The sequence below is a fragment of the Mustelus asterias genome, chromosome 14 (genome assembly GCF_964213995.1).
Source record: "Mustelus asterias chromosome 14, sMusAst1.hap1.1, whole genome shotgun sequence".
Lineage (NCBI taxonomy): Eukaryota > Metazoa > Chordata > Chondrichthyes > Carcharhiniformes > Triakidae > Mustelus > Mustelus asterias.
The window spans coordinates 28,536,551-28,558,285 of NC_135814.1; the positions used below are offsets into that span (position 1 = coordinate 28,536,551).

The 21,735-nt window shown below is 43.0% G+C and overlaps 1 protein-coding gene across 1 annotated transcript in view; it reads left to right on the forward strand.

The window, feature by feature from the left end:
• Positions 1-21,735, forward strand: part of LOC144504127 (low-density lipoprotein receptor-related protein 1-like) — a 1,391,705-nt gene that overhangs the window by 1,281,225 nt on the left and 88,745 nt on the right. Inside the window, exons 75-78 of the mRNA XM_078229303.1 lie at positions 85-207; positions 3,203-3,337; positions 8,744-8,878; positions 11,145-11,267. Coding sequence (XP_078085429.1) covers positions 85-207; positions 3,203-3,337; positions 8,744-8,878; positions 11,145-11,267 — 516 coding nt within the window. The remainder of the gene's footprint in view (positions 1-84; positions 208-3,202; positions 3,338-8,743; positions 8,879-11,144; positions 11,268-21,735) is intronic.

Consider the following 21,735-nt stretch of genomic DNA (forward strand, 5'->3'; position numbering starts at 1 on the left):
CATGTGGAAGACTTTCAATGTATAACAGCTGGATCGATTACAAATTTGTAAAAATTGTTTTTTTCTCTATTTTGTTTTAAAAAGTAAAATTTCAATGTCCACCCACAAGATCATTCAGATGCAAAAATGGGAGAGTGTGTCTGCGGCCTGACCGAGTTTGTGATCAAGTGAATAACTGTGGTGACAACTCTGATGAAGTGGACTGTGGTATGTGCATCCATTTTATTTGGATAATAGTATTAATATCCCAAATGCCAATCTGTTAAACTTCAAAGGTATCAATTCACATATTTTCAATGGGTAAAATGAATCACATTTCAATTAAGGTTTGTAGGAGTGAATCAACATTCATGGTTTGGCATAAGGATATAGCAACGTTAAGGAGAATGAAAGAACTTAAACTTGCATTGTGTTGTCACGTCCTAAATTGCCTCACAGTTCATTTATTTATTGTATTTTAGTGAATGAACATGGCAGGCAATTTACAGTTAGTTGTCTCAAATGGTAATAAGATCAATGGCTAGTTCATCTGCTTTTGAAATCGATCAAGAGATAAATGTGGCTGGACCACTATTCGAACAACAGCAGAATTCTCACGGTGCATTTTTACATTCACCTAACAGGCAAACAGAGCCATAGCTCTTGGGGGAGACAGTGGTGTAGTGGTATTGTCACAGGACTAGTAATCTAGAGACCCAGGTAACGCTCTGGGGACCCGGGTTTGAATTCCACCAAGGCAGATGGTGAAAATTGAATTCAAGAAAACTCTGGAATTCAAAGTTCAATGGTGCTGTAGCCCACATTGCCGGCCTCCCGATTACAGGCCAGCTCGATCGCTGGCCAGCCCCGGGACCCCTGAATTGCCGGCCGTGCGGCCCTCACATGGTCCAATCACTAGCCCCCCAAACATGCCCAGGCCTCGCCCCCAACCCCCCACCAGGCCCAGCCCGCCTCAATCTACCCCCCTCTCCTCCCGCAGCTCCGATTTCCCGAATCCACCCCCCCCCCACCTCCCACAGCCCCAACTACCTCGTCCCCTGCAGTCCCAACACCTGCCCTGCAGCACAGACCCCCCCCCACTAAGCAGGCTGACCCCCCCAACCCGATCCCCAGCCCTGATCACTGGCCTCCATCCCTCTGTCACTCAGCCCGAGTGCAGAATGGCAGCAGGACTCCCACCAATGGCCCTGCCCCATTAGGCCCCACCCTCTTGGCACTGCCCGATGCCCAGTGGGCAGTGACAAGGTGTCCCCTGGGCATTGGCACTTTGCTCCTTGGGCAGTGCCAGGGGCCCAGGCTGGCCAGCTCGATCCAGCTGTTGGAAATTCGCGGTGGCCATGGCGCCCAGTGAGGAGCCTGCGAAACGGCCTCTACTTGAGTCTCTCGGCTCGCTGTGCTACAAAAGCAGTGCAGTGGGATGGAAGATTCGCCTCCTATATCTTTATGTGATTGGAAGTTCCAAAGAACTATTAAGATAATAGTTAGCCATTAAGTTAATAGCTGAAATGCTGCTTTCCTGTTTATCAGTACAGTATACGATTTGGATGTGTTTACTTTAGAAACCCAATATAGCAATATTAAACCTCCCAAGGAATGCTAAATGCAAAAACTGTTGAATCTGGTCACATAAATAAGTAAATTGGTGATCGCATAAAAAAAGACTTAAATAATCTGATGATAAATAAATTGGTAAATTGTAAAATCAATTGTGAAATTGAATGTTTTTGAACATGGGATTGGGTTTCTTGACAGAGCTTTGAGGAGACTTGCATGTAACAAATGCACTAAAGTTGCTTGGAGAAATTTGCTGTGTCAAATGTTCCATTATTATTTATTTATTGTGGTTGGAGAGTATAACTGTGCTAAATTCTTTCTTCCTAACAATTACATCATTTAGACAACAGTCCCTGACGATGAATAATGCCAGCTGATATAATGTTACATGTATGCAAAGGGTATGTGAGCTGAACCATTTGACAACTGCTGGTCGCCTGGTGTGAATGAATTAATGTTGTATTGTTGACTTAGTGACCTATTTAATTTCATATTAGAGGAGTTGGAATACATTAGTATTACTATATTTTCAACTCGTGATAAATGATACGCAGTAAAATATGGCTGACCATTTTGACATGGTAGAAACTGGTATGGGTGGCATATTGGACGCAAGGTTTAGCAGTTTTACAGTGGGATGGGCTATGCCCAATCAGTGTAGACATTACTCAAACTATCAAATTCATAGGGCCCGATATTTGGGTGCCCTGGCCAGACTTTGGATTCTTGACATATAAATGAAGGGTCAAACATCTCCCTGAGCTATTTAGGGAGGTGACAGCTGAGTGGTATTGTCACTGGGCTGGTAATCCAGAGACTCAGGGTAATGCTCTGGGGATCTGGGTTTAAATCCTGCCATTGTAGCATCTTTAATCTGGATCAAATATCAAATGATGACCATTGTAGATTATCATATAAACCTATCTGGTTCACTAATCCCCTTGAGGGAAGGAAATCTAGCCTACTTGTGACTCCAAACCCACAACAATGTGCTTGACTCTACAATGCCCTCTGAAATGGCCTAACGAGCCATTCAGTTCAAGGGCAATTAGGGAAGAGCAAGAAATGTTAGTTTAGCAGGCGACACACAGATGAATAAAACAAACACTTAAGACAACTTCTCGAAACTGATTCTCAAAAGTATTGGGTTTTTTTATTTAATAAGAAATACATTTCTGTGGCATTAACAGGAGTGATCCTATGACTCAATTGGAGACATGACCTCCTCCTCTTACACACCCCAGCCCTCTCAACATAACCTGCTACAAGCCCCTTTTCCTGAAGGTTGCTGCTGATGAGATGGGAGGCTTAACTTAATGCCTCCCACCAGGAAAACTCCTTGAGGAGGTGCAATTTGCCAGTGGCAGCTCCTCCCAATTATCCAGATAAGCACCAAGTATGAATTTCCATTTATACTCAAGCTTTTTTTCCGATGTGCGTTGTCTCTGCAGCATCGTAAACAACTCCAGCCTAATTTCTAGGTCACAAACTCCACTGTGGTCATTATCACCAGTTTTGTTTACGAATGGTGTTTTTACAATTAGCCATTGTGAACTATACACTGTTCTGAATAACCTTGTGTGTCTTTCATAACCTTTGACATTTTTGCCGCATGCATCATAATTCACTCTGTCTACTTAACTAATAGGTAAGCAAATTCAGAGGGCATGTGGGAAGGATGAGTTTACATGCAGCAATGGGAAGTGTATTCCTGTGGAGCTACAATGTGACATGTTCAATGACTGTGCTGATGGTGGTTCTGATGAACAAGACTGTACCAGAAGTAAGTCCCGATTGTGCAAGTATAATTCCTTGTGAATTGTTAATATATAAAAGATAAATGTAGCTGGTTTGTGAAGCTTGAGATAGCTGCAACATTATTGAATGTTTTGTGCAGCTGGGTTGATCTCCCGTGGAGAAACCTTGACAGTGTTATTGATATATTTGTCGTGGAATTGCTTCGCCTGTCTTCTTTGGTGCCCTTTTCATTGTCGCTTGATAAAAATAAATACATATTAATAACTCCATCAAGAAGATTATGAAAATTGTCCAACCTAAAGGAGTTGGCGCTGCTCGACTTCTGACAACTTTATAAATCGCAAGCTTGTGTGATCTGATCTGTGCTCGGAATCCTAGTCCAGTCCTTGTGTTCAACACAGGGGAATACAAATGACTGACAGATATTTACAGGCATTTCAGTTGCCATCATTATACAAAAAATTCAACTCAGTTAATCAATTTAGTGTATATTTCTAAGTATAAAGATCAGCAATTATTTTTGCTGGTGTGGTCTTTTCTTCAGCCTGAACTTAATCTAATTCCTTTGGTTTTAAAAGAACATACTTTGTTTTATTTCCCCCTGGGCTAGTTTACAGAAGTATTCAGTGCATAACCTTATTTAATGCCCATTTATGTTATTCATAATCCCAAATACATTACAAAGTTTACTTTATTCTCATAACTTCAGCAATTCCACTTCATAATACTGTAAGCATTGCGGAGCAGGCCACCATTCATATTAATCAAATTGACAATGGGAAAATTAAGCCAGCTTAAAGATATGAGATATATTTATTTTTAAGAATGGCATAGGTGACAAGAGACTACAATTCTAAACTGCTGTTTCCAGTGAGAACATTTGTTCTGTAGATTTAGCAACAAGCATTTCCATCAATGTGTCCTTTGGGCCGAATAATGAAATTGGCATGATTAGGCACAAACACAGGCATCCCAGGTTAAATGGGCTTCTCAGAGCTCCAGGTCCATGCAAATGAATACATGTAGCTTCTGGCAAGTGTAAGTGAGATGCAATGCAAACCTGACTGAAAATCTTAAATTGGTTGTCCATGTAATTCTTAGCACACTTGCGATTGTTCAGCATGTGCTATCCAATCATAGAATCACATCTGATGATAGATATTATGTTATGAGTTTTGCAAGCCTGCGTTGGTTGAGTAGGGTCAGTGCTACAGGGAGATGGTGGAGTAGTGGTAACACAATCCAGAGACCCAGGCCAATGTTCTGAGGACATGGATTTACATCCCACAATTGCACCTGGTGGAATTGGAATTTAATGACTAAATCTGGAATTGAAAACTAGTCTCAGTAATGGCAATCATGAAACTGTCATTGATTGTCCTAAAAATCCATTAGGTTCACTAATGTTCTTTAGGGAAGGAAATCTGCCTTATAGAACATAGAACAGTACAGCACAGAACAGGCCCTTCGGCCCACGATGTTGTGCCGATCTTTATCTGAAATCAAGATTAAGCTATCCCATTCCCTATCATCCTGGCGTGCTCCATGTGCTCCAATAACCGCTTAAATGTTCCTAAAGTGTCTGACTCCACTATCACTGCAGGCAGTCCATTCCACACCCCAACCACTCTCTGCGTAAAGAACCTACCTCTGATATCCTTCCTATATCTCCCACCACGAACCCTATAGTTATGTCTTCCTCACTTGTTCTGGCCTACTTGTGACTTCAGGCCCACTGCAATGTAGTTGACTCTAAACTTGCATCTGAAATGGCCTCATAAACTGTGCATTCTCTCTTGAAAGCTATGGTTGAATCAAGCAGTGTATTCCAATTCCTAACCACCCACTGCATAGAAATATGTTTTTCATCATGTTGTCATTGTTTCTATTCCCAATCACCTAGTGACATCTGGTTGTCAATCCTTCCACCAGTGGAAACAGATTCTCCCAAACTACTCTCTCCAGATCCCCCACGATTTTGAACACCTCAATCAAATTTCCTCTTAACCTGCTCTTCTCCTATGGATTGGCCTCAGTTTCGCCAATCTAACCGTGTGTCTGAAGTTCCTCATCCCTGGAACCCAATTTATGAATCTTTTCTGCACTCTTTCCAATGCTTTCACATCCCTCCTTAAGTGTGGTGCCCCGAATGAGACACAATGCCCCAAGCAGTTAGGGTCAGATTTTTGTTTTTGCTGACTTCCATTAATGCTTTGGTTGTAACCCTTCTTTGGAACTGAAAATATGATGAATTTGGACCCTTGGTGCTGACCGGAATTTCTTTTTTTCTGTCCATTGCACCCACTTCTATTTTGCCATTTGGCTTGTTTCCATTTAAGACCAAAATTATCCCTAGCCCTAGCCATTCTTTGCCTCTCCTGCCTCTATAGGTCACATCATTTCATATCTAGTACTCAGGGAGTATAAGAGATGAGATGTGGTCACTCCACTCCTTATCGTGTTTCTCCCCAGATCCCGATCCCTCCATTCATCCCATCTCCTGCAAGATTCAAAGAGAAAAACAACCCATAATGTCTGCCAAAAATTCCTCTCCAGTCTTTGTTCAAACCACAAGAGGATCTAATCTTTAGGACATTATCCAAAATCCGAGCTTCCTTCTGCCATGATTCCATAGTTTTTAAATAACGTGTCTATCTTCTTGAAGAACTGTAAGGTATTTGACTTCTATGGGAAGGATTCTCCATCTTGTCCATGGCGGGATCCATTGTGAGCGAGAATGGAGAGTTTGGCATTCCAGCAAAACTCCTTCCACTTTCAGCGCCACCGGGAAATCCCAGCCACAAACGAGGACGGAAAATTTCAGCCATCATTGCTTCTGGACTTCTAATCCCCAGATTGATTACTTTTACTGTGCTTCTTCCCATATTTTCATGTAAATATCTTCTTAGCCACCTCTCCGTGTCTGCGTGGGAATATGTAGGGTTACGGGGATAGGATCTGGGTGGGATTGTTGCCGGTGCAGGCTCAATGGGTCAAATGTCCTCCTTCTGCACTGTAAATTCTATGAACCTTTGCATGTAACTAACCACCTCCTGTTTTTCAGGTTATTTCACTTGTACCTCTTCCTCTTTTGTATGTGATTTTTGTTTCTTTTCCTCCTTCTGTCCTTTGTTTTAATCCAGTATAATTGCTTGTTTGTCTGTGATTTTTTTAGTCCTGGAAAAAGAATATACCATAGATTGCAGCATACAAGTTGACCTGGCGTATCAAATGACTTTATTTTTATTTACTTTGCAGCTAAAATTCATGTTTAGCCGATACTCAGTGTGTAGGGTGACCCCCCTCACTCTCCTCCGCCCCCACCCCCACCCCCACATTACCCTACTAAAGAGTTAGCCTTCAATTTTTACCTCAGAAATGCATCTTTTACCCACCGCATTGGTCAGTGCATGGGATGAAGGAGGTAATGTGAGCTGTGTTGCTAAGAAGATGCGTGGGAGTTGAAGACACGTCCACACAGAGCAGGCCACGCATGGTGAACGGTGATGAACGGAAATGGGTCCTCTGCCGAAAGAATGAATTATGAAGCCGGTTTGAAATGAAAAGTCAGATCATCTTCTAACTAGTAAAATAGCTGTGCTGCAGTGAAGGAATTCAGTGTGAGTGAAAAACCGTGTGTGAGAATGAAAGAAGGAATCTGCCCTGAAGAAGATGCCTTCGAACAAATGCAGCTTTGAGAACAGGGACCAGCACATGCTGGCCTGATTTTTAGAAACATGTATTGGAAAGGATTCTCGAAAATCGTCAGAATGGTTTTCACCATCACCAGAAGTGCAGTACAATATTATATTTATACTTCAATGGGCCAACACAAACCCTGAGACCAGCAAAGATTTCAGAGCAACACTCAAATAAAACCTAAATACTGTAGATGCCGGAGACCTGAAATAAAAACAGAAAGTGCTGGAAAAGCCCAGCAGTATAACTTGAAACGGTAATCCCTCCACAGATGCTGCCAGACCTGCTGAGCTTTTCCAGACTTCCTGTTTTTATTTCAGAGCAACAGGGTGTCGCTACTTGATGGAATGGAAATGCCTAGTACTATGGAAGAAGACCAAGATCACTCGAGACTAGAAATACCCTGATGCCAAAAATTACCAGTTTTCAGAGATTCATCACCAGACAGTGGCAAAAAACACGGGTACTGATTGTATCACATTGGCAACAAGGATAAAACATCCGTGAATTTCGATATACCCAGCAACCACTCTGTGGAGTGGAAAGGTTCAAAATCAGTTCAACTGCAAGCCACAGGACATAAGAAGACAAGACTGCATGGTCCAAGGAACAAAATTCAATGCTATGGTGACTGTCAAATGTAAATTCATGCCAAAATCGAGTTACCTGGAGGAGTATTTGCACACATGTCCATGATGACTGTTGCATGGGTGAGCATGGAATGAAGCTATAGATCAATGAGTGGAATAGCTGTCCCAATGGTCTATGCAAATGCAGCTTATTGTTGTGGGACATGCTTATATCCCACATACCTGATGAGATCAAGTGGCACCTGCAAAGAAGAAACTCCCACAGTACAATTTTACCAGGGTTCTAACTTCCATACTTATACCTTTGGATGCAAGCCTCAATAATCCATTCAAGATCATATTCACTTTGAATAGAATAGGTCAATGATGGATAGAGCAAAAGATCTTCAAAAAAGTGGAAATATGAATGCTGCCCCATTGATGTTTTGTGTGGTTTTGTCATGGCATGTTCTTAATGCACAAACTATCATCAGCTCATTCATAAAAGGAGGAATATCCAGTTCAATAGATGGAGAGGAGGAAGTTTTATTGTGGAGGAATGATTCTGAAAATAAAAGTGTCAAATCTGATCCAAACTGGGATCCTTACGATGATGCCATAACCAGAGTAACCCAGAATGAATTTGATGAACATTTTGGGCAAATTGTGCGTGTTAAGCTGTCCCGCTACCCAATAGGAATCACTCCAACTTTCCCTCCCTCTACCGGATTTAGTCTCCAGAATGGAAAGATCCGCACAGATGGCAAAGACATTAAACTTGATGGTTTTAAAACTTTTAGATTGTGATTAAAGTTATCCTTCTTAGAATTAATTCATTAAATAAACGTGGCACATCAATTTGATTCGAAATATTGTTTTTTATGCACATTTCAAAATGGCGACCACCTACACCCATCCGTTTACATTTTATACTCATCAAGTAAGTCTACCACTGTTTTTTGAAGGACTATTCCAGGCTTCAAAGGCCGACTAATATGCCACGCTCTGCAATATCTGGCACAAAACTTGCCCATTGTTTCCAGTGGTGGTGATTGATTTGCTGTGTTTTTCCTTTTAGTTTTTTTTCCATTTTTGTTTGTGATTTACAGACTCCAGTGCTGTCCATGTGCATGTTTGATTTTATTTAAATCTTTCTTTCCCAGATTATAATGAATTTAATTGTGATGAAGAAATAAATCCTTGTGGGATTGATGCCTACTGCAATAGGACAACACTTTCACTTTTCTGTGAGTGTCGGCCTGGATTCCAAAGAAACAAAGCCTCAAAGCAATGTGAAGGTAATTACCTAATTCTTTACGATATCAGATCTGGCTTTAAAAGAAATGTTTCTTAAATTTAGTTCTCACCTACAGGCTGTTGTGTGAAACCTTAAATACTTCCAACATTTTTCTTTGCCTGCAATTCTGGCCTTTTCCAATTGTCAGCAAAACGTAGATTAAACTTTAAGATAACAGAAGTGCAGAGAGCAGTGGGCAGCACAGTGACACAGTGGTTAGCACTGCTGCCTCATAGCACCGGGGACCCAGGTTCTAGTGCGGCATGGTGGCACAATGGTTAGCACTGCAGGGACCTGGCTTCAATTCCGGCCTCAGGTCACTGTGTGGAGTTTGTGCATTCTCCCCGTGTCTGTGTGGGATTCCTCCGTGTGCTCCAGTTTCCTCCCACAGTCCAAAAAGGTGCGGTTAGGTTGATTGGCCATGATAAATTGCCCCTTAGTGTAAGGGGGATTAGGAGAATAATATGTAGGGTTATGGGGATAGGACCTAGATGGGATTGTTGTCAGTGCAGGGTCGGTGGGCCAAATGGCTTCCTTCTGCACTGTAAAATCTGATTCTATGATTCAATTCTGGCCTTGGGTGACTGTCCTTGTGGAGTTTGCACATTCTCTCCGTGTCTGCATGGGTTTCCTCTAAGAGCTCCGGTTTCCTCCCACAGTCCAAAGATGTGCAGGTTTGGTGGATTGGCCATGCTAAATTGTCTAGGGTGTGTAGGTTAGGGGGGATTAGCGGTGTAAACACGTGGGGTATGGGGGGAGGGCTCTGTTGGAGTGTTGGTGCAGACTCGATCGGCCGAATGACCTCTTTCTGCACTGTGATCATTCTACGATTCTATGAAAATACCAGAGCTAACTTCTGGTCCCGCCCGCTGTGGGGATTGTCATGGATGGGACGGATATCTTGACAGGCAAACAGCAGGTCCGATGACCTCGAGTGGAAATTTCTGGTTCCAGAATGGGTGGGCGACACTGGAAAACTCACCCCACCTTTATTTTCAAATTCATTAAAATCAATTTTCAAAATCGATCATTTGTTTTATTAATGTCATAAAGTGTAAAAATATTGCAAATTACCAGGTGACAGAATGGGTCTAAACTTTGCCCTTTTAGCTTTGGGCGTCTCGGTTCGAATCTCAATCTCCACATTTTTTGGGGGTTTGAAAATTCCTGTGTGAAATAAGTTTAGGTAGCTTTCATTGTAATGATAACCGCCCCCCCCCCAAAAAAAAAACAAACCTGGAAGCTGTAACTGGAATAAGATCAACAAACTACTCAGGTTGTTGTCCAGAATACACAGTAATTCCAGTGCAAGAGAGGCCATTTCCTCAAGTTGGCATGTTATTGGAGTAGGGCAGAAGCAACCCTGCAATAAATCCATGCTTTATACTTCTTGGGAGTGTTTGTTGCAGAGACTGAATACAGAATACTAATAAACCTTACAATGATGACCATTTGGAGAAAACTGAGAGTAACCATTTTACTTTGATAAACTAGTCACCTTTTGAGCGTTTTACCTGTTTCATGGACTTATGCTTAAAGATACTCATAAGAATATAGACACTGTGAATTAATGGTAGCATGTCGTAATCAGAAACAAATGGATGAATGGTAAGTAACACAAACATATCTTTACTGTTCACTTTTGTCATGTTCAATATCTTAAAAGCCGCCATTTCAAAATTAAACTAATTTATGTATACGAAAACATTGTGGGTGGAATTTTGCCATCCTGCCCGCCACGGAAATCGGGTGGGGGCGGATCATGGAAAGATTTCAGAATGACCAAAGCCGGAAAATCCCACTCTGTAAGTTCCCAGCAATTGCACTGCAGAAACTCACCAAGCATCTCAACAGCATCCTCCAAACCCATGATCTGTATCAGGTAGAAGGGTAAGGGCAACAGATACATGGGAACACCCTACCTGGAGATTCCCCTCCAAGCCACTCATCTTCCTGACTTAGAAATATATCACCATTCCTTCACTGTCACTGGGTCAAAATCCTGGAACTCTCTCCCTCACAACACTGTGGGTGTTCATGCCTCACCTGGTCTGCGATGCTACAATATGGCAACTCACCATCGCCTGCTGAAAAGCAATTAGGGATAGACAAATAAGTGCTGGCATAACCATCGGCATCCACATCCCAAAAACGAATAAGATAAAAATGATCAAATTCATCATTCCAAAGCCATTGATGTTTCAATTTTATTTCTTGAATACAAAATGACCTTTCATATTAACAGCATCTGCTTTGATTATTTATAGATATTAATGAGTGCCTTCAATTTGGAACTTGTTCACATTACTGCAATAACACGAAGGGGTCGTACATGTGTGCGTGTGGAAAAAACTATAAAAAGACTTATAACCACAGCTGTAAAACAGAAGGTAATGATGCACAAAGATTGCATGCTAAATTAAAATTTACAAATGTTAACTGTTGAACGTCGATTTTTTTTAAAATGTGAAGTACTCATGTTGACTGTTTCATTATTGACTTTGTACTTATTCTTTGCTTTATAGTGAGCTAGTATGGAATAGGAATGGCAAATTCATTGTCATTTATAATGCATTGAAACATTACTTTTGAAGTATATTTTCATGTTTTATGACAGAGATTTTTGATTGATAAGTGAGCCAGGGGTGCAGGCAGGAAAGTGAAACTAAGGCCACAATCAAATCAGCCATGATGTTGTTGAATGGTGGAGCAAGCTCGAGGGGCCAAATGGTCTAGTTCTGCTCCTGTTTCTTATGTTAGGTTTTTTACCATGTAATTGGTGTTATGGGGTTTACAAATAAATAGACAAATTAATGTATATCTGAAATATTTTGTTTGCTCCTGGGAGATGGGAGATACTGGCAAGGTAATAATCATAACCGTCCCAAGTTGACCTGAGTGAAGAAAGAGGCTTAAATCAAACCTAAATCAGATTGCGTACAGTTGACAGACAGGTTCATTCTCTGAAGGGCATCAAAGAACCAGTTGGGTTTTTATATCGGTTCATCAGCTTTCATGCTCATTTTATCAGATACTGAACTAAAATTACCAGATTTGGTGAATTCAGTTTCATTAAATGTATTGGTGAGATTTAAACTCAACCTCAGCATTGCTCAAGTATCATAACTGTCGGACTAGCATAGCAACAAAGAAGAAGAACAAAGATAATTACAGCACAGGAACAAGCCCTTTGGTCCTCCAAGCCTGCACCGACCATGCTGCCCGACTTAACTAAAACTTCCTACCCTTCTGGGGACCAAATCCCTCTATTCCCATCCTATTCATGTATTTGTCAAGATGCCCCTTAAAAGTCACTATCATATCTGCTTCCACTACCTCCACTGGCAAAGAGTTCCAGGCACCCACCACCCTCCAAAAAGGTTGCCTCGTATAACTCCTTTAAACCTTTCCCCTCGCACCTTTAACCTATGCCCCCTAGTAATTGACTCTTCCACGCTAGGAAAAAGCTTCTGACTATTCACTCTGTCCATGCCCCTCATAATCTTGTAGACTTCTGTCACCTTTCTCCTGTATTCCAAATGTGAAAAAGCTCTCTTTTCAGGTAACGTAATGCTCAAATAGGAGAGAGAATTTTTCAGAGGAGTCAATGAGGAACACGTCTACTTTTGGTAAAACAGGCAGATTTTGAAAGTTTAATCTAAGGGCGACACGGTAGCACAGTGGTTAGCACTGCTGCTTCACAGCTCCAGGGACCTGGGTTCGATTCCCGGCTTGGGTCACTGCCTGTGTGGAGTTTGCACATTCTCCTCGTGTCTGCGTGGGTTTCCTCCAGGTGCTCCGGTTTCCTCCCACAGTCCAAAAATGTGCGGGTTAAGTTGATTGGCCGTGCGAAAAATTGCCCTTAGTGTCCTGAAATGTGTAGATTAGAGGGGATTAGTGGGTAAATATGTTGGGATATGGGGGTAGGGCCTAGGTGGGATTGTGGTCGGTGCAGACTCGATGGGCCGAATGGCCTCTTTCTGTACTGTAGGGTTTCTATGATTTCTATGAATCCGCATTGCAATATTCAAGTTCAATACATCAAAAAGGAGTAATCTTAACACTGACCCTCACCTGATGAAGGAGCAGCGCTCCAAAAGCTCGTGATTCCAAATAAACCTGTTGGACTTTAGCCTGTGTTGTGAGACTTCTTACTGTGCCCACCCCAGTCCAAAGCCGGCATCTCCACACCTTGGGGAACACCACTGTCTACCATCCACCAGTCCGAAAAATAACAATTTACCATGACTTTTTGTATACTGTCCTCAGACCAATATTTTATCTAACCTGTCGCTGACCTCATATTCCATGAGCCACAAATTTCTTAACTAACTTTTTATGTGGTATTTTGCCAAACATTTTTTTTTTGATTCATATGTACAACATCCATTTTATTTCCACCTTCAACCTTCTCTGCTACATCATTAACAAATTCATTTGGATTAGTCAAGCATAATCTGCTTTTTACAAATACTTGCTGGCTTTCCTTAATTAAGTTAAACCTTGCCAAGTGCCTGTTCATTTTTTTTCTTGATTACTGTTTCCAAAGCCTTGTCAGCCATTGATATTAAACTGACCAACCTGTAGTTACGAGCAATGTCTTCCACCTCTTCTTGAGCAAGGGTGTCGGGACCATTGCAGGTTCAGGTGGATCTCATCACTGATATGGTGCTGATTTTACCAGTAAGACTGTGCAAATGGTAAGAGTTGAGTTAATCCAAGAGCAAGATTGGGAGAGACTGTGAAGTGATTGCAATATTCTCCTTCAAAACTCCTTCTGGACCCTGAATGGACGATGCATCCCAGTTGACAAACCCTGAAATAGGACACCAAAGCTGTGAATGGAGACTGAAGACTGAGGGAATTGCTGGCGAGGTGGATGCAATTGAATGGCCTACTTTTACTCCTGTTTCTTATGTTTACTAATGATGACAGTCAAGAGGCAGCATGGAAATGAGGAATTGTGTTTGGACGCGGGTGGGTGTTTACTCAGGTTTCCAGCTAATTTTAATTGATTCTACCTCAGTCTCCTCACAGATTAAAAGATTAATCACCGGGCCACAGTGGTTAGCACTACTGCCTCACAGTGCCAGGGACCTGGGTTCAATTCCGGCCTTGGGTCACTGTCTGTGCGGAGTTTGCGTGTCTGCGTGGATTACCTCCGGGTGCTCCGGTTTCCTCCCACTGTTGAAAGATGTGCGGGGTAGGTTGATTGGCCATGTTAAATTGATCCTCGTATCAGGGGGATTAGCAGGGTAAATATATGGGGTTATGGGAATAGGACCTGGGTGGGATTGTGGTCGGTGCAGACTCAATGGGCTGAATGGCCTCCTTCTGCACTGTAGAGTCACAGTCATAGAGTCATAGAGGTTTACAGCATGAAAACAGGCCCTTCAGTCCTTTTTTTTAAAACTCCAAGCTAATCCCAATTGCCTGCATTTAGCCCATATCCCTCTATACCCATCTTGGCCATGTAACTGTCTAAATGCTTTTTAAAGGATAAAATTGTACCTGCCTTACTACTACCTCTGGCAGCCCGTTCCAGACACTCACCACCCTCTGCGTGAAAAAATTGCCCCTCTGGACACTTTTGTATCTTTCTCCTTTCACCTTAAACTTATGCCCTCTAGTTTTATACTCCCTTACCTTTGGGAAAAGATATCGACTATCTAGCTGATCTATGCCCCTCATTATTTTATAGACCTCTATAAGATCACCCCTCAGCCTTCTACGCTCCAGAGAAAAAAGTTCCAGTCTATCCAGCCTCTCCTTATAACTCAAACCATCAAGTCCCAGGAACATCCCAGTAAATCTTTTCTGCACTCTTTCTAGTTTAATAATATCCTTTCTATAATAGGGTGACCAGAATTGCACACAGTATTCCAAGTGTGGCCTTACCAATGTCTTGTACAACTTCAGCATGACATCCCAACTCCTGTGTTCAATGTACTGACCAATGAAACCAAGCATGCTGAATGCCTTCTTCACCACTCTGTCCACCTGTGACTCCACTTTCAAGGAGCTATGAACATGTATGCCCAGATTTCTTTGTTCTGTAACTCTCCCCAATGCCCTACCATAGGGATTCTATGATTCTATGAATTGACCTCAGTCCCTTTTTGTTCGCACCGCAAACTGCTTGATCCTTCAGGCATCCAACTGGGCTTGGGTCATCACATGACCTCCTGCTGAGAATCAACCTGCCCTCTACACTCTCATAAGTGGGTCCATTTCCCCAAATGCATCCATAGTATTTTGCTTTTATTTTAATCCAACTGCCACTTCCTGCCACGCCAGTCGACACTTTTTTGGTACTCAGTTGAATTTTGATTTGATTTGATTTATTATTGTCAAATGTATTAGTATACAGTGAATAGTATTGTTTTTGTGCGCTATACAGACAAAACATACCGTACATAGAGAAGGAAAGGAGAGGGCGCAGAATGTAATGTTACAGTATGAATTATTACTGGACCTCTGACAATATTATAGTGTAAATAATCATTTGAAAGATGGCAGAATGGGCTCCAGGTGCCTTGCCCTCTAGTATATTTCCTACTCCCCTGCAGGTAAGTCCTGGAATCTCTCTCTAACAGCACTACACCACATAGACTGCATCATTTCATACCAAGCTGTAATACAATTAATTAATCTTGACCGTTCGTGAAACAGCAATCTCCTGCCCCCCCTCACCACCCTTCCCCCCCAATCTCCGCAAGGGTTTTATAACTAATAAGTAAAAGTATTCAAAGAAAATTAAAAAGAAAAACATTTGTTATTTGTTAAATACCCCTCAGATTTTTGTATCATTCCCTGGGTTGCTTGCAACAGTATCCAGGCGACTAATCTTCAATTCTGGGAGATTCCCAGAGAGTTGACAACCCTAATGGCAGCAGCAACAAATGTCTGTAGTTAATACATTTAACTCACACGTGCCACATCCCATCACATATTCAGCTTTCTTTTGCTGTGACACCAATTATAAATAATGGACCTGGCAATATATTCCTCATCCTAATGAATGCGCACATCAACCAACATTAATTCCTTCAGTCCACTAAGATTGTTTTTTAGCACTGTAGCCTGCCGTCAAATTATGCACCTTAATTAAAAATTAACATGCGGCTGAAAACTGAGAGGGAACGTCATGATGTTTTAGGATTGTCTAACGAAACCTGGCTAGACCTGGATTAAATTCTCAATCCAGTGGATATCTCAGTGAACGGGTTCATCAGTAAACTGCCTGGAAGAGTGCAAGCAGACAGGTTCAGCAACTTTTAAAAGAAAATTGGATGCATACCTGAAAACACTTGCAAGGCTATGGGAAAATGGCAAGGCACTGGGGACTAATTGGGTTCTGATTGTTCGGTGAGCCAGTACAGATAGAATGGGCACTATTATTTAGAAACGATGGAGGTTTCACCCCTGGTTGGAGAGTCAGCAAGAGTCAGCGTCACCTCCTTTAAGAAAGACTCACTGCAATAAGAAAAGTTTATTTATTAGTCACGGGTAGGTTTACATAAACACTGCAATGAAGTTACTGTGAAAATCCCCTAATCGCCACACTCCGGCGCCTGTTCGGGTACACTGAGGGAGAATTTAGCATGGCCAATGCACCTAACCAGCACGTCTTTCAGACTGTGGGAGGAAATCGCAGCACCCGGAGGAAACCCACGCAGACCAAGGGGAGAACGTGCAGGCTCTGCATAGACAGTGACCCAAGCTGTAAAGTGAACCGAGTCTCTGGCATTGTGAGGCAGCAGTGCTAACCACTGTGCCACTGTGCTGCCCCCAGTATGTGCTGGGCAGGCAGCTAATTGGGCAGTGGTGAGACTTCCCCAGGATCAAGGACCCCTGGGGGCAGAAGGCTTGCCCACTGACAGGTGCCAGTCAATCAGGAGGCACCAGTTCTTCCCTAATCGGCAATGCCATTGGGGTGGCAGTGGTTGCTATTGCTAATAAAGAACAACGAACAAAGAACAGTACAGCACAGGAAACAGGCCCTTCGGCCCTCCAAGCCTGTGCCGCTCCTTGGTCCAACTAGACCAATCGTTTGTATCCCTCCATTCCCAGGCTGCTCATGTGACTATCCAGGTAAGTCTTAAATGATGTCAGCGTGCTTGCCTCCACCACCCTACTTGGCAGCGCATTCCAGGCCCCCACCACCCTCTGTGTAAAAAACATCCCTCTAATATCTGAGTTATACTTCGCCCCTCTCACCTTGAGCCCGTGACCCCTCGTGAACGTCACTTCTGATCTGGGAAAAAGCTTCCCACCGTTCACCCTATCTATCCCCTTCATAATCTTGTACACCTCTATTAGATCTCCCCTCATTCTCTGTCTTTCCAGGGAGAACAACCCCAGTTTACCCAATCTCTCCTTTACCCAATCTCTCCTAATGTACAATCTCCCCCTGCACAAGTACTACAAGCAACTCCCAAGTGCCTAAGATCACCGTGGACTGGGCACAACAGGTACTGGTGAGTGATGGTGGCATTGGGGACTCGGGGAAGTGGGGTGAGGGGGGGTTTTGGTGTGAAGGTCCAGAAGGTAGCTCTCAGCAGTCCACACCCAGCCCCCTTCCCAATCCTGGGTCCCTCAACTGGGCACTGCATGCCTCTGAATGAGCCACCACCCGAGAGCTTGCAAGCAAATCTCACAGGGTTTGCTTTCTAGTCTTCCCGCATGGTTTGTCCCCACCCACTGCTGGGTAAATACTAGCGGCAACAGGATGAGGCCTAAATTGACCACTTAAGGGTGTCAACTGACTGCAGGGTGAGAAGGACTTCCACGAGCCTTCCCACCGAGGATTGGTGGTGTGATGGGAAGTCAGCAGGGCCATCACCTGCCACCCTCCCACCTGAATAAAGACTCCCTGCCAACAAACTCACTGCAGGCAAACACATTAAATTACCCAGTCGGGCAAATAGCCTCCTTCTCTCACATACGATTCTCGAACATAAATCATATATTCAAAAGGGAAAGAAAATACTAATTTTGCGTGCAATGTTCGTGGCATAATTCAAATAACACTTCACTAATTTACATGAGCTGCTCTTCACCCTGTGTTTTGTTAAAAATGGATGAACTGATTGAGGGATAACACCTGTTCACACAGCGAGTGCGATCCTTTGCTCGCGATACAGAACAGCACATCAGAGAGAAAAATCAGATAGCAATTAAGTGAGAAAATGAACTGTTTCCACATGCCTATCCTTTCCATTAACAGCTCATTAAATATGGAAGCCAAGCAGAGGCAGAAACACAGCAGGTGTTATTTATCCAGCTTTATTGAAACACTGGTTTTCTGTAACCAATTTAATTTCAGGGTTTATGCAGTAAGAAGCCTCACAACACCAGTTTAAAGTCCAACAGGAATGACTCACCTGATGAAGGAGCAGCGCTCGTGCTACCAAATAAACCTGTTGGACTTTAACCTAGTGTTGTGAGACTTCTTACTGTGCCCACCCCAGTCCAACGCCGGCATCTCCACATCATTTCAGGGTTTATCTACTTTCCTCGTTTACTTATTCTGTTGACATTTCCTCTTGCCCTGCTGCATCCTATCATCATTTCTCCTCTCCTACATTCCACCCCATAAACCAGCCTTCCCTTTTATTCTGCCCCCCAGCATCCTCTCTGCTTCTGTTCTTGCTTAAAATGCAACCAGTTGCCACCATTTTCCAGTTCTGACTGGAACTGTTATTGACTTGAAATGTTAACTTTGATTCTCTCGCCACAGATGCTGCTTTGACCTGCTAAGTTGTTCAGCATTTTTTTTTGTCTTTGTATCTTGGTTCAGGGCAGTGCCTAATATGGTTAAAGATGCCAATGGCTAATGTTTCAAAAATTGTGGGTATTTGTGCATTTGTCTGATGTTTCTGGCTGCTGTACAGCTTCAGCATACATTTCCTGTCTTTATAGTTTAGACACTGTGGCACTGTTGCCTCACAGCGCCTGGAACCAGATTCACTTCTGGCCTTGGGTAACAATATGTGTGGAGTTTGCATGTTCTCCCCGTGTCTGCGTGGGTTTCCTTCGGGTGCTCCGGTTTCCTCCTGCAGCCCAAAGATATGTGGGTTAGGTGGATAAACCATGCTGAATTGCCCCTTAATGGTAGGGGGACTAGCAAGGTAAATACATGGAGTTACGGGGATAGGGCCTTGGTGGGATTGTTGTCAGCACAGGCTCGAAGGGCCAAATGACCTCCTTCTGCACTGTAGGGATTCTACCAATTTTTGTGGTGCAATTTTCATGCATGCCCCACCTGCCTTTTGTCCTTGTGTCTAAAAAAATCTATTTATAGATTTTGTAGGTTTCACATCTTTTCTGAAAATAAAAATCTGTTGATAAAGGATTTGGCATGATGCCAAAGCCCAATATGAACTGTTTGAAGTTACCATTGGGTTATATATCGCTTTTAATATTCTAAAAGGTACTTTGGGCTTCAGAAATAGACCTGCACCATGTTTAAAATTCTACTGTGGTGCACTTTAGGGAAGTAGCATGAGACCTGATGTGAATAATGAACACAGATGCTGGATCAGAGGTTTACTCACAGGTGACATTTTGCCGATTGATGATTGGAAAGAACTCAAGGTTCGGGAGGGTAAGCAGACAGAGATCAAAGTTCAAGTCGGAAGTAAGGGGAATTTACTTTGGGAAGGGAATTTCATGAACAATGAGAAAGACTTATCAGAGATCCATAGAATGATACAGCACTGAAGGCTGGCCATTTGGCCCACTTCGCCTCTGCCAGACCTATCTAATTAGTCCTGTTCCCCTGTTCTTCATTCGGTAATGTGTACTCTGCCTGGAAGCAAATTCTTGGCTCTTTGTCTGCTGATGTTTCATCCTGAGCTGTTTTCTTGGCTGTTTTTGCCAGTGCTGGTTTTACCATTGCCTTCCACTCTCAGGGACAGGGTGAGGAGACAGGCCCCAAGTCTACCTCAGCCTGCTTCCAAACTGCACCATTGGTGTTACTCTGAACAACACGTGAGCCAATTGGCCCACTGAGCTAACCATTCCTCCTCCCCATGTTCTACAAATGTTTCCCCTCAAAATATTCATCCAATTCTCTTTTGAAAGCTAAAATTGACTCCGATGGTACCATCTCTACAGGCAATGTATTCCAAATCATCAACCATCATGGAGACCAAAGGAGAATGGCATCCAGGTAGCAATTTCAGGATTGCTTCTCATGCAACTTCTCAAGAAGCAAGTTTTAATATTAGGTAAAACAGAATAAATGTGGCTTGAGACATAAGCAAAAATGGTTGCTGGATATCTGAAATGTTAATAGAAGCTGCTGGTCTCGCCCACATATCAGGCAGCATTTGTGGTGAGAGTATCATAGAATCCCTACAGTACAGAAGGAGACCATTCGGCCCATCGAATCTGCACCGACCGCAGTCCCACCCAGGCCCTATTCCCGTAAACCCTGCTAATCCCCCTGACACGAGGGTCAATTTAGCATGGCCAATCAACCTAACCTGCACATCTTTGGACCGTGGGAGGAAACCAGAGCACCCGGAGGAAACCCACGCAGACACGGGGAGAATGGGCAAACTCCAGACAGACAGTGACCCAAAGCTGGAATTGAACCCGGGTCCCTGGCACTGTGAAGCACTGTGCCACCATGCTGCTGAGAAAAATGGTTAACGGGTAGGGTTTTCTTATCAAGGTGTATTTAGTTACTTCATTTACTTATCCTGTTGTCATCTCCCTTTGTCTTGCGCAGTCATCCTTTCATCATTTACTCTCTCCTACCTTCCACCCAATAACAGTCTTTCCATTTATTCTGGGAAGTGGGTCAATGGCGGAGAGCAAAAAAAACAGGAGGGAAATCCCATTGAGCTGGCCCCCCAAGTGTATTCCCACCTCCACTTTCCTGAGATTATTAGGGCAATTGGAGACTGTACAGTGACATCCTTAGGCTGAACCATAGTGGTGCCTATATCCTAGCAATAGGATAAATAGTTTAAAGTTTATTTATTTATTAGTCACAAGTAAGGCTTACATTAACACTGCAATGAAGTTACTGCAAAATTCCCCGAGTCACCACAGTCCAGCGCCTATTCGGGTCAATGCACCAAACCAGCACGCCTTTCAGAATATGGGAGGAAACCAGAACACCCGGAGGAAACCCACACAGACACAGGGGAGAACGTGCAAACTCCACACAGACAGTGACCCAAGCTGGGAATCGAACCCGGATCCCTGGCGCTGTGAAGCAGCAGGGCTAACCACTGTGCTACCATGCTGCCCGTACCATGCAGTGAGAAAGGTTCTTTTTAAACTAATATCAAGGGAGAACGATAAAAGTAATCAGACCACCAGCTCAGGACACTGGGGAATATTGACTAAGAATTATGAAGGATGATTTAAATTATGTTTAATGCAAGGAATATAGAGAACAATCTTGGCCTGTAGGCAGCAAATCAATATCATAGGAATAACTGAAATGTAGTTCAGGAGAAACAACTTGCATTTATATAGCACCTTTAAAGTAGCAAAAATGTCCTAGGGCACTTCAAAGGAGTGAAGAAAGATACAGGGTTGTGTGCGTTTTGGAAGCATTGAGAAGGAATGATGAATAGACGCTATTCATCAGTAACTGCAAAGAATGACGTTGAACATGCTTTTTTGAGTGTGTGTGTAGTTGGATTTTCTAAGTGGCAAAGGGGAATAGTTAGTGCGTGGAATACGCCGCAGGCTACCGGAGGAGATAGGTATACTGCTGTGAAGGTCATAAAGTAAATGAGTGCGTAAGTCTGAAGTTGTGATCACAAGGATTTCATTCTTTCCAACAGCACAACAGGGACAGTTTGTGAAGCAGAATTTATTGAAGTTATGTGA